At 40.3% G+C, this 13431-nt stretch overlaps 2 protein-coding genes across 2 annotated transcripts in view; both read left to right on the top strand.

Moving 5' to 3' along the window:
- Positions 1–6562, top strand: part of LOC109968686 (collagen alpha-1(I) chain-like) — a 9479-nt gene extending 2917 nt beyond the window's left edge. The window contains exons 6-18 of the mRNA XM_020615144.1: positions 739–792; positions 903–956; positions 1051–1104; positions 1569–1622; positions 1720–1773; positions 1866–1919; positions 2413–2466; positions 3180–3233; positions 4694–4747; positions 4859–4912; positions 5545–5562; positions 5854–5907; positions 6530–6562. Coding sequence (XP_020470800.1) covers positions 739–792; positions 903–956; positions 1051–1104; positions 1569–1622; positions 1720–1773; positions 1866–1919; positions 2413–2466; positions 3180–3233; positions 4694–4747; positions 4859–4912; positions 5545–5562; positions 5854–5907; positions 6530–6562 — 645 coding nt within the window. The remainder of the gene's footprint in view (positions 1–738; positions 793–902; positions 957–1050; positions 1105–1568; positions 1623–1719; positions 1774–1865; positions 1920–2412; positions 2467–3179; positions 3234–4693; positions 4748–4858; positions 4913–5544; positions 5563–5853; positions 5908–6529) is intronic.
- A 592-nt stretch (positions 6563–7154) lies between these two features.
- Positions 7155–12759, top strand: LOC109968691 (collagen alpha-1(II) chain-like). Its single transcript, XM_020615152.1, has 6 exons — positions 7155–7189; positions 7730–7895; positions 8360–8469; positions 9124–9204; positions 10284–10466; positions 12352–12759. The coding sequence occupies exons 1-6, from the start codon at positions 7169–7171 to the stop codon at positions 12499–12501; spliced, it is 711 nt and encodes a 236-aa protein (XP_020470808.1). The 5' UTR covers positions 7155–7168; the 3' UTR covers positions 12502–12759.
- Positions 12760–13431: the final 672 nt, after the last annotated feature.

The following is a 13431-nucleotide window of genomic DNA, read 5'->3' as shown; positions in this document are numbered from 1 at the left end:
GGCTGCAGTGATGGTTGACTTTCTACAACTTTCTCCCATCTCCCGACTGCATCTCTGGAGCTCAGCCACAGTCATTTTTGGGTTCTTCTGTACCTCTCTCACCGAGGCTCTTCTCCCCCGATAGCTCAGTTTGGTCGGACGGCCAGCTCTAGGAAGGGTTCTGGTCGTCCCAAACGTCTTCCATTAAAGGATTATGGAGGGCCCTGTGCTCTTAGGAACCTTAAGTGCAGCAGAAATTTTTTTGTAACCTTGGCCAGATCTGTGCCTTGCCACAATTCTGTCTGTGAGCTCTTCAGGCAGTTCCTTTGACCTCATGATTCTCATTTGCTCTGACATGCAGTGTGAGCTGTAGGGTCTTATATAGACAGGTGTGTGGCTTTCCTAATAACGTCCAATCAGTATAATCAAACACAGCTGGACTCAAATGAAGGTGTAGAACCATCTCAGGGATGATCAGAAGAAATGGACAGCACCTAAGTTAAATATATGAGTGTCACAGCAAAGGGTCTGAATACTTATGACCATGTGATATTTCAGTTTTTCTTTTTTAATAAATCTGCAAAAATGTCAAAAATTCTGTGTTTTTCTGTCAATATGGGGTGCTGTGTGTACATTAATGAGGAAAAAAATGAACTTAAATGATTTTAGCATATGGCTGCAATAAAACAAAGACTGAAACATTTAAGGGTGTCTGAATACTTTCCGTACCCACTGTATATATATACATATATATTGCAGGGTGAAGATGGCCTGCCAGGAATCCAAGGTCCTCCAGCTCTCCCAGGGTTTGAGGTGAAAACTAGACCACTACTGAGAAGCACCATCATTTAGTCTGATGGCAATTCATTGCTTTTTCCATCAACAACCAACTTTCTCATTTGTGCTTGTTTCTTTTCTTTCAGGGGCCTCCTGGAGAGGTGGGACCCCAGGGTCCTTCAGGTCCCACAGGGGCTCCAGTAAGTGTGTGGAGGTGTACAGCATAGTTACTGTGAATTAACCAGACCTTTATTTATATAATATAGATTTGTTTGTAATTGCTTTGCTGTGCAGGGAGTACAAGGAAGACCAGGACCTGAGGGGAAACAAGGCATTAAAGGGGAGAAGGTTAGAGCTCCATATTTTATCTGGTTGGCTATCTCCATGTCTTGTGTATATTTTTGTGCAGTAATGTAACATTTATACACATTCTAGTTTTCCATTTAGAAACCATTTAGAGTTTGCAGTCCAGTCTATTTTTGTGAATGCAATATCTCAGAAACACCGCAAGGGAATTTTTTCAAATTTGACACAAACATCCACTTGAGCTCAGGGATGAATTAATTAGATTTTGCTGGTCAAAGGTCAAGTTCACAATGACCTCACATCTGTCCCATTCCTTGGAATTTGATTGGTTGGCAGAGGCATACAATCACAAAGTGACCTCTAAGTGGTTTCTTTCATGTTTATTTAAACCTATTTTTATTCCGCGTTATGTTAATTGGATTACGGAATTTGTGAAACAAAATCAACACCGCAAGTACTGAATATCTTTTTCCAGAAAGATACTAGTGTATATTTTACCCCTATAGGGAGATGATGGTGAGAATGGATCACCAGGGAGGAGGGGGCATGTGGGAAGGAGGGTAAGAGCTTTCTGCTCCAGTGTTGTGAAATGCAGTTCTAACTAATATAAGGATATATAACATGCCTCATTTAAAAACATGGCAAATTCATCCTCAGGGAAAACGAGGGAAAGCAGGAGTCAGAGGGGCGAGGGGAGACAGAGGACCAAAGGTGAGATATACAAAAACAAGGCCTCAGAATTTGTGTACACCTAGTTCAGTTACAATGCATGAGCCAGCAGTAGATTGTGTTTTGTTGTTCAGGGTGAAAAGGGGAACACAGGACTGGCAGGCCTCCCTGGGTGGCCAGGTCTCATCGTAAGTCAATATATTTGTTCACATAACATACATTCATCCTGTTTTTAAAGGGAGCTGTGGCTCAGGAGGTAGAGCGGATCATGTCCTAACTGAAAGATTAGCGGTTCTGTTCAGTTCACGTCGAAGCGTCCTTGAGCAAGGCACTGAATCCCTAGTTGCTCCCAGTGATATCACTGGTGCATGAATTTGGACTGTGAACGGGTGAATGAACAAATAGTGTGAAAGCACTTTGAGTGTGCTGCAATGAATAGAAAAGCGCTATAGAAGTATAAGACCATTTACCGTTTTATGTCATAACTGAACGTGCCCACACATGAGCTCTGAGCCATTTACCGTTTTATGTCATAACTGAACACATGAGCTCTGAGACCGTCTGTTGGGCAAACTGTCCCTTTCAGCGATTTGGAGAAAGAAGCTGAATTTCACAGTTAGACTGCATTTTATCAGTAAATTGATATCCTCTTGATTTATGTCTTTTATTTTTGTCATGAAGGGAATCCCTGGGTTACATGGCGAGCCGGGGGATCAAGGTGAAAAGGGGAAAGAGGTAAACACGAATTAAAAAAACCTGATATGATTAAGTGAATGCTTTCTATTCAGGACCCAACCCAAATGGATTCATTTCCTTGAAAGGTTCACTTCATGTTGCTGTTGTTAAAATACATAATAGTGGTTTGTTTTAGATTCAGTAAAAAAAAAAATTGGTTTTTATACTGACTCCACTTCTTGCATACCTCTGAAAGGCTTTAAATATCGATATAATGTACCTTTTTGAGAACTAAGTAAAGTGATGTGAATAGTCAACATTTAATGGATTGTGCATAGTATTTAGGTTTATCTTAAATGACTCCAGTTATAAAATGAATTAACTGGAATATTATAGGTGTCAACTATAGCATCTATAAGTAGCTCATTACAGAACAGTAATTCAACTAATCTGAGATTTTTAGTGTGATTTACAGCAGCTGTGAATTCGTGACAACCTCTCCTACCACTTTGTGAAAATGGCATACAACTAATGTTTTTCTTTTGCTCTGATTGTCATAGCAACATGCAAGGAGGAGTTACAGGTGATAGAAATGAGCAGAAAAATAGAATTAATACCGATGTGTTGTGTTTCAGCTCACAAAACAGTTTAATCCCGTGGGCTCAATTCAGGTCCAGCAGAGCTTTTAGCTATGCCATACTTGAATTTTTTTATTGTGCTGATCTGCTGTGTCAGTGAAGGAGCAGGTTAAACTGCAGTGTTTGTGTCCTCAGGGTGAAAAAGGAGACATGGGACTGCCTGGGCCACCTGGAGGTGCTGGTATCAAGGTAGGAGCTGTCCTGATTTAATGCATCAATAAGGAGAAAATGTCTGCAAAACAATTAATAACAATGATTGTCATTATTTAGTTAGTAACTTTATAGTTGTGATGGTAAAGCAGTTATTAACTCACCAATAATTACAGGAAAAATGTGAAGATCAACATGTTCATATTGCCTGAAAATTGATTTACAATCTAGCGCACATGTAAGAATAAAGAATATATATACTGTATATTTATGCAAAGTAGATCCACTGCATTGCTAACTAGTTCTTAGAATGGCAGCATCTTTGATAGATATTCAGTGAGTAAATAAATATCCATATTTTCTTGTAATTAAAGCCTCAGTACACCAGTTTGCCACATGTGTGTATAGTATCTACCTCTCTTTTGACAGTAATCACTACTACACTGGAATATTGCACTCATGACATCAGCTTTATGAAACCATGGATGACCTACTCATGCCTATACTGAAGAAAAACCTTTAGCAAAAACTCTGTCACACACATCACCATCATCATTTTGCAGTCACCACTGACAAGTGTAGAGTCGCACAATTTTAACGAGAATCTAGAAAATGTAATGCATTGCATTGTGGGATCGTTAGCAGACCGTGGTGTACATGCTATTGACATTACATATTAGTTTGATTGTGTGAATTTTTGAGGTCACTATATTGCGCATACGTTTCACACACAGCTTTTAGACATTCAAACCAAATGACAGATGGTAAATGTGATGTTTTAGATGGTATAGTAAACAGGAGTGATGTTCCCATGAGGGAGGAGTTGGACTGAGTTACAAAGGGGATATGACGGGCCTTCTGTGCTGAGGATTGTTTTACATCTTAATGAGTGGGTATAGATGAGACAGCTGATAGTGGGGAATAGGTCGTGCTTGTTGTTTTTCTTCCATGGCTGATGATATTTATATATTTCCAAAAAATAAGGTTTTAATGTTAAAAGTAAAGACAGACAAAAAATCATTTATAGACAACTGTTAAACTCTTTCCTTGAGTCTAGTCTTCTCACGTTTTCCTTCCATCCTTTTCTTGCATCTTGTGTGGGCGGGACTAAGACAAGGAAAAGATGCAAGTGAGGAAAACAACAGTGCTCATAAGAGACATGAGAGGTACCCAGTGCAAGGAGAAAATGTGAAGAGAGGAATCGAGAAAACGTGTTATTAGAGGCATGAAGATCCTTCATCTGAAGCATCCAGTCAAACTTATTTCCAGTAAAGGTCCATAAAAGACTTGTGTATCCTCTCTCACAGCTTCTCCAGCGGCCTCCTTGCTCCTTGCTCCTTGCTCCTCGGAGCAGGAATATGAGCCTTGGGATATCCTCGGTCGTCGCTTATTTGGAACAACTTCTGGGTCGAGCGAGGATTAAAGACAGTGAAACGATCATATACAGGAAAGACATGAGACGTTGTCCACATGTCATGCTTCCTTTGTCTTTTTCTCAGGGTGTTGGTGGTCCTGTTGGGTTGCCAGGTCCAGTGGGTCTAAAGGGAGAGCAGGTAAACAAAGACTGTAGTGCATTTTGTTAGTTTCACTCTTGTCTCTTGAACCTTTACTGCATGTAAATATGGATTTGGATTTTGATGTCCAGTTTTCTTTGTTTTTTTAAGGGGAGTATTGGTCGTCCAGGTCCACGGGGTGCACTAGGGATGCCAGGACTGCCTGTGAGTTTTTAATTCATTGTGCAAAGCACATTCTAACAAACTTGCACAGTATGAATGTTTAAGATATTTTGTCTCCACCTGCCATATCCTTTTGTTTATAGCTGGTATGTTGCTTTCTGTTTGACTTCTACATGTTGTTGCTCTCTTATATGGAAAGAATTTGGCGACTAACTCTGAAATTTTCTTTGGATATGAAACACTTATTCAGGCAATTCATTTTTACTTATTCTTTTTTTTCCTTTGTCTGGGATATTTAATGTTTTAAATTTAAGCAGATAATCTGTCACCGAGATACTTTCTCCCAGCCTGTGTCTGAAAAATGAGACAGCCCGGAGTGGAACATGTGGAATTAAATGATATTGTTTTCTAATAGCCCCAGTTGTTCCTATAAAGTGCAGACTATTATCTGTCAGCCAGCTTTCTTTAGCTGCCAGTCTTCTGACTCATTCACAGTTCAGTAGCACGGGATGAATATGTTCAACCCACTGCATCTTAGGGAAAACAAATCTATTAACTTGGGTTATAAAATCTGTGAAGCCGTGGCTGATGGCTTCTTAATGCACTGATAAAAGCAGTAAGAATCACACTAATGCTCATGCCCTTTTCATCTTTTATTCTCTTCTCTGTTGCAGGGCTTGTTTGGATTAAAGGTATATCATCAGCTCAAGCACTCTTGTCGTGACAGCTCAAACTCACTTCAGCACTTGCTCATGCTTATGTGAAGCAAATGCCCTGGAGAATTAATTGTCATGATGGCTCTGGTTTATATTGGTGGCACATGCAATCCTAAAACTGTCATGTCACACTTTTGTTAGAATGTACAGTGATTTCGCCAGGCTTTATATCCATATCAGTACATTTTGCAGTTAATGGTGGGGTATTACCATGGAGAACAGTGCAGAATCATATCTTGTGCTTATCATATGTCCTTATCCCTGCAGGGTTTGAAAGGCTACCGAGGTTTACCTGGACTGCCCGGCAGGACGGGGCTCCCAGTATGTATACAACAGAGTTACATAGCAGGAGGAGGAAACAAAGCTTTATTGGTTCAATGCTTGTCATGTTGCTATAAAGCATTTATAATATGCCAGATGCATTTATGCAACCAAATGTGTACAAGGATATCTGTAAATGTCTATGAACCTGGATAATGACTAGCCCCACTTGGGAGACCAACAGCCTCTGGGATGTGTTCAGATCAATTAATTTTGGAAGTCTAATTAATAAATAAAATAAACTAAAGAAATGGATAGTCTGGACAAAAAAAATAGTCTTTTTAATTATATTGCAACTAGATTTATAACACAGATGGCATAGTAATGTAATGAAGGTATTTGGGAGTTATTTTATGGCAGAGGTTGGCTTCAAATAACATAAAGAAAAGTCCACATTAATCACCAGTCTTGAAAAGATAACAGGGTTTATTACACACCAACAATTTTGGGGGAAAAGGGGAAGCCGTTCACATTTCATCCTTCTAGGGACTACATGGCTTGCAGTAAAAATTTAACAGTTAACAACAGCTGAGTAGCAAACAAACATAACAGAGTTAGCTTAAGACCAGGGCAGTGGCATGTAGGCCACTAGGCCCTTTGTTCTCTGTCTATTATTCTGCAGGAACGGTGGCATCTCATTGCAGCCGTGGGGTAGGGGTTATGGTAAATGTGTATTAAGACCCCTAAGATGTTTGCACCAATTTTTGCACCAAATTTCTACTAAAAATCGTATTAGTTCTATGTCATATTACTTGATTTGACACAATCAACCATCTAAATTAAATGTTTTTATGCCTCCACGATGGTGAGCCTTTACATTACTGCTGTGTCCATCCATCTGTCTGCCCCATTCTCATAAACACAATATCTCAGGGGCACTTTGAGAGAATTTACTCAAATTTGGCATAAACATTCACTTGGATGCTTGTCCATCCCATTTTTGTGAACATCTTTTATTAAATTCCTTCACCAGTCTTCACTGTATATACTATATAGGTTTGGACAGACATGAATGTAAAGTACAACTCACTGGTTGGCAAAGGATTACTGTACAACTGCAAAGGTGGTAGTTCCAGTTTTTATTTCACTGCCTGATTGCATGCATGCTCTATGAAGCTACGATTTTCCAAACAAAATAAAAGGACTGAGTATGTTTGTACTCTATACTGTATTTGTTAGTGCATAAATTGTCTTGAATAACATTTTTCAAAATTATCTTAATACATTTATAAAATACTGTGCTCCAGGACAGCCGCTTAACATGACCTTCACTCAACTCAAAGTGAGTCATTCATATCTTTAATTTTCAATTCAAGTATTTTGTTTAATGTGGGATAACATTTACAGAAGCATTTATCACAAGAGCATGTGTAATTTGTCTGCAAAAACAGACAGAAATGACTAATATGGATGTCTTAAACAATTATGGTATAGTGAATATTAAAACTGTCAGGCAAGTGTTCTGTTTATTTGTCACGACAAATAAAGAGAGGATTATGTTTTTGTTTTGTGCATTACTGTTTGTTATTTAAGTCAAAACTACATTGTGTTTTGTGCAAGGAAGCACTAGATAGGTAGGACCCAAACACAGACTACCAAGCAGACTGGAAGAAGTAGTGCAAGTAGGCGTGCAGATCAGCAAGGCAGAGTCATGTGACCAGGAGCAAAGGAACAGCCCTTTACATGTGGTGGCTGGAGGGGACATGACAAAGGAGCGAGTACAATGATCAGGGCTAAAACAGGAGCTGTGACAGCTAAAATATCAAATTAGCTAGAGGCATCTCACCCTGTGTGTGTTCTGTAATCCTCTTTCTATATCCAGGACCTGATGTATGTGTCCGATAAGCCCAACTATCCTTTGATCCAGACTCTGCTGGATTCTCTGCACCGTGAACTTCGGCTACTTGCGGATCCTCCTGATGGCAGCAAAGAGCATCCCGCCACCACCTGTCTGGAGCTCTGGTTCTGTCACCCTGAATACAGCAGCGGTCAGTTAGATGAACTATTGGACAACATCAAAACCACATTTAAATACAGCCTTTTGGAAATCACTGAGCTGCTATAGTTGTCCCAGAGTCCTTCTTAACAACACCATTACTTGTTTACCTGACTAATGTACTAACTTCTCTCGCAGTGAGAACAATGGCGTTGAAATTTCCATATTTATTGTAACCCTTTAGGCTTGATAAACATACAGAGTATTGTCTCTCATGAACAACTGCAGCCACTAACATGGGTTGTTTTTGTTTACAGCAGCATCTTACTATACAGGACATGTGTAAACAGCTCAGCATTAACGGTCATAAGTGGTTCTTTCCACTTTAACATCTGTAATGTTTCTTTAGCACAGATCAGTGTTGTTTAGTGTTGTACTTCCAGTGTCATTCAGGTTTTCCTGTGGTACTTTGATTCCCACAGATCTGACTTGGCTTTCCTTAACCTTTGTGTGCAGGAATGTATTACATCGATCCTAACCAAGGCAGTCCAGGCGACGCTCTGCTGGCCTACTGCAGCTTCTCTTCCACATCAAAACAGACCTGCCTTCATCCTCGAGATTCTCAGGTATAAAGACCAGGGAAAGACTGCAGGGAATTGTACCTTTGGATCACTGACATGCCTGACTAAGCGCACAAAGCCATGCTGGGCAACCTAAATTTCAGTTTGATGAATTGTTAGTCAGCTAGCATTTTCATAGTGATGACTTGAAATTAAGCTTGTGACTCAGTTGGGAAAATTCAGTTTCTTCCAACCTAATTTTTTTTTTGTCAATTGAACAGCATCCCTACAGTAAAAGTTGAAAGAAAAATCATTGCTCCAATTCACTGTCTGCAAAACACACACACACACTTCCACCCTACCGTTTTCTGAATTCCATAAGCATCGTTTATTGGCAATACTGGATAAAACATAAGTTTAATGAGATAAAAAGTTGAGATACCCTAACAAGAAAATTGCACAGTAACCTCTCACCCTCTCCAATAATACAGTCAGTAGACCTACTGCATAAAACATGAACCCACTCAGCCAAAGAATAATATGAATTGGTTTTTGTAGCGTGAAGTCAACGCATCTCTTAAGTGCTAAGGTAGCACTTTATTTCTGGCTTGTGTTTGAGCTCCATGCTATCCCAGAGCTTATCAACAGCTACTGTTTCCGAGCATCTCTGACTTCACAGGTCTCTTGTATAAATCAAGGCCTTTTCCCCTTTGCCTGCAGCTGCCTGTGAAAGCTTGGCTGGAAGAATTTTCTGAAGAAGGATCCTTTGAGTGGCTCAGCAGACTGGAGCGGGGGTTTCAGGTGGGTGAATCCCTTTGCATGGAACAGCTAAAATAAACCCAAATATTTCACATTGCTTTTCCAGCTGTTTCATGAGCAGATTATCAAATTTATGTAGACTGTGTTCACTGATGTTATTGGGCACTTGGGGGCAGAAGAAATTCACAACAATCTGAAAATCACAGACTCTTAACATGCCACTTTTTAGAGCTTATATGGTGAACATGTTAGCAAGGGTCTGCCTGTTTACACATTCATCAGAATTTGAGCTAAATTAGCATAATCTGTCTTTGATGTTTCTCTCCACCTGAAAACAGGTATTCTCGTCTATGCTTTGGTTAGATTCCACCAACTCCTGAGTCAAAAAATGTGGCTGCTAAATGCTATACTCTGTCATTTTGTCTGGACAGGCAGTGTACTCAGAGTTATCAGGTCTTGTTTTCTGAAACCAGCTGCCTGCTGCTTCTCCTGGAGAGAAGGTTGATGAGAGCGCTGAGACTGCAAATGTGCCGTAAAACCAAAACAGTTTGCTACAGGAAACTTCACCAGCGAGCCAGAGACCAGAGGGAAATTTAAACGGTTTTTATTTTCCAAAACTAGTGGAGACAGCGAATTGGGTCTGGGGCACCCAGCAGGCTGAGGGAGGCTGATGAGGGAGATTGGGCATAATGTGGGTGGCTGAACGGAAGACAGGTTTGCTGTGGTCTTAGAGAGGTGGTTGTTGGGAGGAGGAGCAGAGGTGGCTGAGCTGATGACTGGATGCAAGGAAGAAAGTGTGGAGCACTATTTTGTGAATATTGTGCAAACAGAGACTGGATTCAGAGCAAGTGCTACTAAAACTGAGGGGCGGATGTGACACAGTGAGCTAAAGGAGGTGAAATGACCACATTCATATTTCACATTACAGCCAAAACTGGAGGCACTTGTCACAGTAGAAGATACTATCAATAATTTTTGACTTTTTTAAAGAATTTGCTTTCTGTCAATCATCCTTTGATTTGTTTCATTTTGTTCATCTTCTATTCAGTTTGTGCACTGTTGGTCTATAATCCCAAACCAGCCATTTTTATAATGTATTCAGTCCTTATTCTCCTTTTCAGTTTTACTATCCAGGTGCTAATGTGGTCCAGATGCGTTTCCTGAGGTTGCACAGTAGCACTGCCTTCCAGAAGGTGACCTATTCCTGCCATCCGGGACATAGACTGGGCCGGGCAGAGAGAGATGTCAAATTCCTCACCGACACTAGGAAGCAGAGTTACCTCGGAGCACTTAAAGACTGTGTGGTATGGTAAAAGTTTTCTAAACTAATTTTTTGTGTGCTGTCTATGCATTTTACCATTTTGTCAAGGTAAAGGCTTTTGGGGGGGATATTCAGTCACAGTCTCTATTGTTAGATAGTAAAAGCAACAAAGTGACTGCATAATTAGAACAGTTTTTATTATTAGCTTATTAATATGAGAAGTAATAGCATTTGTTTTAGCAATGATGCTGATGTCCCGGAACCTGAACTCTGGTAGTGGTTTGAATTCCAAGATTTCATGTTTATATAAATTTGGCAGTGAGTCCTGAAAATGCTTTATATTCATAGAAAAAAGTGGCAAGTTTTATGGACTTTTGTCATCATAGAAACTGCCATAAAGAATACTGGAACACCGCCATCATGGAAACTGTCATAAATATGCTGTTACAACTATGAAACATAACAGTTTCATTACGCTTTGTCACACAAACTAATCAGAATCAGATTAGGCTTCATTGTCATTGCATGTGGGAGTACAATGAAAATGTTGGTACTCTACTCAAACAATAGTGCACCGTAAAACTTTAAAAGACAAAGTACAAGAAATATACAATCTACAATTTAAAAGAAAAAAGAATATGCAATGCAAGTATAAAAATAAAAAAATAGAAATGTACATTGGTAGGACTATGAAGCATGTTTAGTGCACATTGAATTGAGATAGAGGATAAAGAGTCCGTGCTGTGGTGTCATGTGCAAGTGTATGTGTATGTGGGGGGAGATGGGGGTCAGTGATTGTTTGCTATCCATATGGCCCATGGAAAAAAGCTGTTTGTTAGTCTGGTGGTGTGAGACTTTATTGACCTGAAACTCCATCCAGAGGGCAGGTGATGGGCAGGATGTGAGGGGTCCTCTGTGATGGCCTTGATTTTACTGAGGCAGTGACACCTGGAAATGTTGTCCGGGGTGGCAGAGGACAGCCGATGACTTTTTTGGGCAGTGTTAATAACCCTCTGCACAGTCTTTCTGTCCTCAGCTGTTGAGCCTGCATACTACACCCCTAGACAGTACGCAGGTATACTCTCCACAGAGGCGTGATAGAAGGCCAGCAGCAGCTTCTTGTCCAAGTTGTTCTTCCCAAGTACTCGCAGGAAGTACAGCTGCTGCTGAGTCTTCTTCACTAAGTCCTTGATGTTATAAGTCCAGGAGAGGTCAGCAGAGATATGGAGGCCCAGAAATCTGAAGATGGTGACAGTGTCCATGCGTTCTCAATTGTATTTGGGCTTCAAACAGCATAAAGTGATGTTCACTTGTGAGGATTATCTTGCTGAACAAAATGTGAAAGTGTCATAAACCGTTGTCACAGAGCTTTTCTGCAATAATCCAAAAGCCTATGGCAAAATCGAATTGGCTTTTTGTTGAGGGAACCTGAGTGATGGTAACTTCTGGGTTGGCCTATAAAAACATGTCATCCATACAGCACTCTGTAACGACAGGTGAGCCGTCCAAATTGGTGAAAGCACAGTCCAGAAATCCAGGCAAAAGTCCAAAACCAGAGTAATCCAAATGCAGGTCAAACACAGAGGAAGAAAACAGGCAGATGACTTGACCACTATGGCTATGTAAGCAACAATCTGACAGAGGACAAGGGGAAAATAACTGATATAAATACTCTGTGGTAGACTGGGAGATGGGAACCAGGTGGGCAGGCGAGCAGAGTCAGATGACTGAGAACAGAGGGAAAGGGAATGAGTCCAGATACATCTGGAGGCTGGATGGGGGAGTGACAGTTCCAACAAAAAAATCTGTAAACAAAAAAACAAAATATGCGTTGTACTGTATGTTTAACAGAAATTACAGTCTTGTTTCATACAGCTGGTATTAAATGTAAAAGAAAACAAACTGGTATTCTGTTTCCTGTGTGTCAGCCTGGAGAGGAGACGGTTTCTGGACCTCAGGAATCCGTGTTTGAGTTTGAGGATCTACAGCTGCTTCCTCTGAGAGACATAGCGTTAACGGGAGGCGGAAGCCACACACACCAGTTTGGCTTTACTGTCGGACCTGCATGTTTCAGCTAGAGGTGCTAAAAAACTGTGCCGTCCCAAAGAACTCCCAGGTCCAGGACACAAACCTCTGTTCAAAACATGGATGCCAAGATGACAGCTGGAATATATCCTACAATTTTTGAGGACGTCGTCCTCCTTCCTCTAGTTTTGGAAGATTTGATCTCCTAAGTTGAGTGACTCTGTATTAATGAATTTCTGAGGGCACAAGAATCACAGGCCTTTTTTTAATAAAAAAGTCAATTTTGTTTACAGAGACATTTATCTTATAATGAATTATTTAAAAATGTATGTTTTTGTTAAAGTTCGTTATATACAATGTATTTTAATAACTGATTTTTGTTACAGTGGGTACGGAAAGTATTCAGACCCCTTTAAATTTTTCACTCTTTGTTATATTGCAGCCATATGCTAAAATCATTTAAGTTCATTTTTTTCCTCATTAATGTACACACAGCACCCCATATTGACAGAAAAACACAGAAGTTTTGACATTTTTGCAGATTTATTAAAAAAGAAAAACTGAAATATCACATGGTCATAAGTATTCAGACCCTTTGCTGTGACACTCATATATTTAACTTAGGTGCTGTCCATTTCTTCTGATCATCCCAGAGATGGTTCTACACCTTCATTTGAGTCCAGCTGTGTTTGATTATACTGATTGGACGTGATTAGGAAAAGCCACACACCTGTCTATATAAGACCCTACAGCTCACAGTGCATGTCAGAGCAAATGAGAATCATGAGGTCAAAGGAACTGCCTGAAGAGCTCAGAGACAGAATTGTGGCAAGGCACAGATCTGGCCAAGGTTACAAAAAAATTTCTGCTGCACTTAAGGTTCCTAAGAGCACAGTGGCCTCCATAATCCATAAATGGAAGACGTTTGGGACGACCAGAACCCTTCCTAGAGCTGGCCATCCGGCCAAACTGAGCTATCGGGG

The sequence above is a fragment of the Monopterus albus genome, unplaced genomic scaffold, assembly GCF_001952655.1.
Source record: "Monopterus albus unplaced genomic scaffold, M_albus_1.0 scaffold158.1, whole genome shotgun sequence".
Lineage (NCBI taxonomy): Eukaryota > Metazoa > Chordata > Actinopteri > Synbranchiformes > Synbranchidae > Monopterus > Monopterus albus.
The sequence above is the reverse complement of the archived record's forward strand: the minus strand, read 5'-3'. Positions and strand labels throughout refer to the sequence as shown.